This window comes from Uranotaenia lowii, chromosome 3 (assembly GCF_029784155.1).
Source record: "Uranotaenia lowii strain MFRU-FL chromosome 3, ASM2978415v1, whole genome shotgun sequence".
Lineage (NCBI taxonomy): Eukaryota > Metazoa > Arthropoda > Insecta > Diptera > Culicidae > Uranotaenia > Uranotaenia lowii.
The window spans coordinates 127,105,997-127,109,455 of record NC_073693.1 but is presented as its reverse complement, the minus strand read 5'-3'; the positions used below and the strand labels follow the sequence as shown (position 1 = coordinate 127,109,455).

General features: G+C 39.3%; 1 protein-coding gene across 1 annotated transcript; it reads right to left on the bottom strand.

Annotated features, from left to right (window-relative positions):
• Positions 1 to 683: 683 nt before the first annotated feature.
• On the bottom strand, positions 684 to 2,974 carry LOC129757221 (uncharacterized). Its single transcript, XM_055754365.1, has 2 exons — positions 1,437 to 2,974; positions 684 to 1,381 (listed from the first exon to the last, which is right to left on the bottom strand). The coding sequence occupies exon 1, from the start codon at positions 2,965 to 2,967 to the stop codon at positions 2,119 to 2,121; it is 849 nt and encodes a 282-aa protein (XP_055610340.1). The 5' UTR covers positions 2,968 to 2,974; the 3' UTR covers positions 684 to 1,381; positions 1,437 to 2,118.
• Positions 2,975 to 3,459: the final 485 nt, after the last annotated feature.

Sequence of the window (3,459 nt, the reverse complement as noted above, 5' to 3'; positions counted from 1 at the left end):
TTGCATTAAGCAAATTTGATCCGAAAATTTTTTATTGATTATTATTTTTTGAAAATTTTATTTATTTTTATCAAAGGTTATAATCTTGGAATTCGCAAAACAGAAGAGTCCGTCTTCTGGCAGCGCTAGTTTTTGATCGACCGTCTCGTTTTATTGTCCCGCAGTTTTATTGCAAATTGTCCTAAATGTGTTGAAATTGAATTTTACTCTGTGCTAAAATACGTTAAAAAACATATCCCAAGCGTTCGTGTGGTGAGCTGTGTATTGAAAGTCTCTTCTCTAGGTTGGTGAGTAAAGTGAACTTTTCTTTCTTATTATTTTTCACAACTAACATTCTCAAGAGTATATTGCACAGCAGCAAATCGTTGACCAAGCATATATCTCAACTATATCTGCATGCGTCCACCGTTTGTCGGTCTAGCTTTGTGAAAATTTCTTATCGAACACTTAATAAAAGAGTAAAACTTAAAGGAAGATGCTGTCCGTGGATGACATTTGACCTCTGGACACTCATCAAAATAAAAGAGAATTATTTAAAACGATCGAAAAAGCATCCAAATGATATCAATTTAAAAGAGATGCTATTTCACATAAATAAAGAATTGAGTTAAAAAAAACAAGAATGTAAACAAAATTCTCTTCGTGTGCGAAATGAGCAAGCAGTAATAATTATTGTGACCGGTTTTATCCGTGCGTTTACCCGTGTAAATCTATCGAAAAATCTTCCAGTTTAATGTGAATTGATTTATGAACGTGCGTTATTCTAAAAATCATCGGAATACCATTCGTATGATCGCTCTTTCGTGCCGAAACTTCAATTTGAACATCGTCTGTTTTTCACAAGTTGGACAAATTGTTAGGAGCCATCTTTGTCGTGTCATCGAGCCTCGAGAAACCTACAACTACATTGGAACCATGGGCAAAGATAGGCCAAAACGAACGAAGGAAGATCTCGACACCTCGGACGACTGCATCGATACCAACGTTTTATTGGACCGTATCCAGATTATGATCGATGCCGCCATCAAACAAGTGCTCACTAAAATCTCCGAGACGAAAGCTGAAATACAGTCCGAAATAGCTACGCTGAGAGATGAGTTGAACAAATACAAACAAGAGTGCTCGAACTCTATTGGCTCCGTCAAAGAAGAGCTAAAGTTGACACAAGAGAAAATGCTCCACCTCACCAAAGCCAATGATCTCATCATCACCGGTATACCATACCAACCAAACGAGGAACTCGGTGAACTCATCAGCAAAATCTCACTTGCCCTCGGGTTTGCCGATAGTGAACTTCCCTTGGTGTGTTCTAAACGATTGTCTCGCTTACCAATCCAAACATCTAGTTCGCCACCTATACTGGTTGAAATCGCATTCAAGTCTGTAAGGAATGAGTTCTACAGTCGGTATCTCAAAACATGCAACTTGGCACTCACCCATATTGGCATCAACATAAATCGGAGAATCTTCATCAACGAGAACCTGTCGGAATCTACGCGGAAACTAAAGGGAGAGTTACTCAAACTCAAGCGGTCTGGATTGATTCTCTCGACGTTCACAAAGGACGGATTGGTGTTCGTGAAAACCTCTGATGTAAACAAACCGAAGTTGATCACTTCGATCGATCAAGTTGCCGGCTGAACCTTTCCCTGTTAATATCATATTCCTTCCAAAATTATCCTTTGACTCCGATCCTTAATTCCCCGTGAATCCGTCCGCTCCTAAAAGTCTGAACCAAACAAAAAAAAAACCTTTCCTTTATTGCTATTCTCTTTTTCCTTCCCATATATCCCATGATTCCGATCCCTAAGCTATCCGTGATTCCTTCCTTCCTAAAAGCTAAGTACGTGAACCGTTGCTGTGTTGATGCGTGGGTGGGATGTTCCTGTCTACCGATGGTGGGATGCTGCTGTGATCCATCGATGGATAATCGTTGCTGCCTACAGAACATGAAATCGTGTTCTATAATTGCCAATACTGGTTATAAAAATTATGTATTTTTGTGAAATATGGACAATTTAGTGTTAGTATTCAACTACAAGTTCTTACTGGTCAATTTGGGGTGGAAAAAGCTATGCTCTCTCGTAAGTACTATTTCCATTTTTGATGCCTTTTAATTCAAACAGTGCTCCTGACAATCGATGTTGTTGTTGTTGTTGATGTTGTCGTTGTTGTTGGGATAGTTGTAGTTGATGACTCTTGAGTAGTAGTTAGTTCTTCTATTGAAGTTTCAACCTCCGTTGTTGGTTTATTGGTTGTCGAAGCCTTCTCCGTTGTTGATTCTGCTTCAGTTGTCGTTTGGATTTGATTTGCTTCCTCAATGTTATTTGTTGGTTTCGCAGATGAGGATGGTTCATTTGTAGTCGTCGGCTCAACTGTTCTAGAAGGTTCAACTGATGTTGATGCCTGAACTGTAGTCGGTTCATCTTTATTTAAGGATACGGATTCTGTTGTTGGTTCCACGAAAACGGTTGTCTCAGATGAATTTGTTGTTATTTCATTGGGATTGGTTGATACGGATTCAGTAACTGGCTTTGTTGAAGGCTCCTCCGAAATCGCCGTTGTTGGTTCAGCTGATGTAGATGCTTCCGTTGTAGAGTTGATTAGAGGTGGTAGTGGTGTTTTCTCTGTTACCGATTCACTTGAAGTTGAGACACCATTTGTTGTCGTTGATGGTGTGGTACTTGAACTTGGCCCTTCAGCCGGTGTGCTAGGCGTTTTGACTAGCATACAAATTGGGCTAGCTGGCCATTCGCAATACTTTATTTGGTCATTCCAAAACAAACCAGCGGAGCAGATTTGAACGAACGTTTGCCCTCCAAAACATGCCAAAAATTTGTCACAATCCGTAGGATGTTGCAAATACACAGGCGTTCTGGATAGTTCTGTACAGCCGGAATCAATGCCACTTGTTATGGTGGATAAAAAACTTAGCGAAATAGTTAGAGTAAAAATTTTAGTCTTCATGGTTGCGTTGTTTTCAAGCTACTACCGAATGTCATAGCTTGAATTAATTATTTTATACTGAAATATTTGAAGTCAAAGTCTCCAGCTGATAAGAAGCAGGGGACTTTTTTGGTTGAATAACGGACCAAACATCAATCACGAGAAATTGATTAAACTTCCTGCCATATTATCAAATTCATTCATATATAATAGTTGAGATTCTGTCTACCGCTTTAAGAGGATCCATCAATAAAGATGTAATATTTATCAAGTGGTTTTCGTGTTCGCTAAATGTAAACATGATGACTCTGGTTTAAGAAAACCTGTTTTTGAAAGAAATCGGCAGACGGAAACCAAAGTTATTGATGAAAAACTGGTTTTTCATGTTTCTCCCGTAAAAATGTCTCGTAATCCCTTACAAACTTCAGGCTCGTTGAGCGACCCCTTCCCGTGGTCCGATCTGGCCCAAATTTGGCATGAGATCTTGTACTAGGCCAAGGATCAATTTTAGCC

What these genes read in the sequence shown, in the direction of transcription:
- LOC129757221 (XM_055754365.1), bottom strand. Translation starts at nt 2,967, where the DNA reads ATGAAGACTAAAATTTTTACTCTAACTATTTCGCTAAGTTTTTTATCC.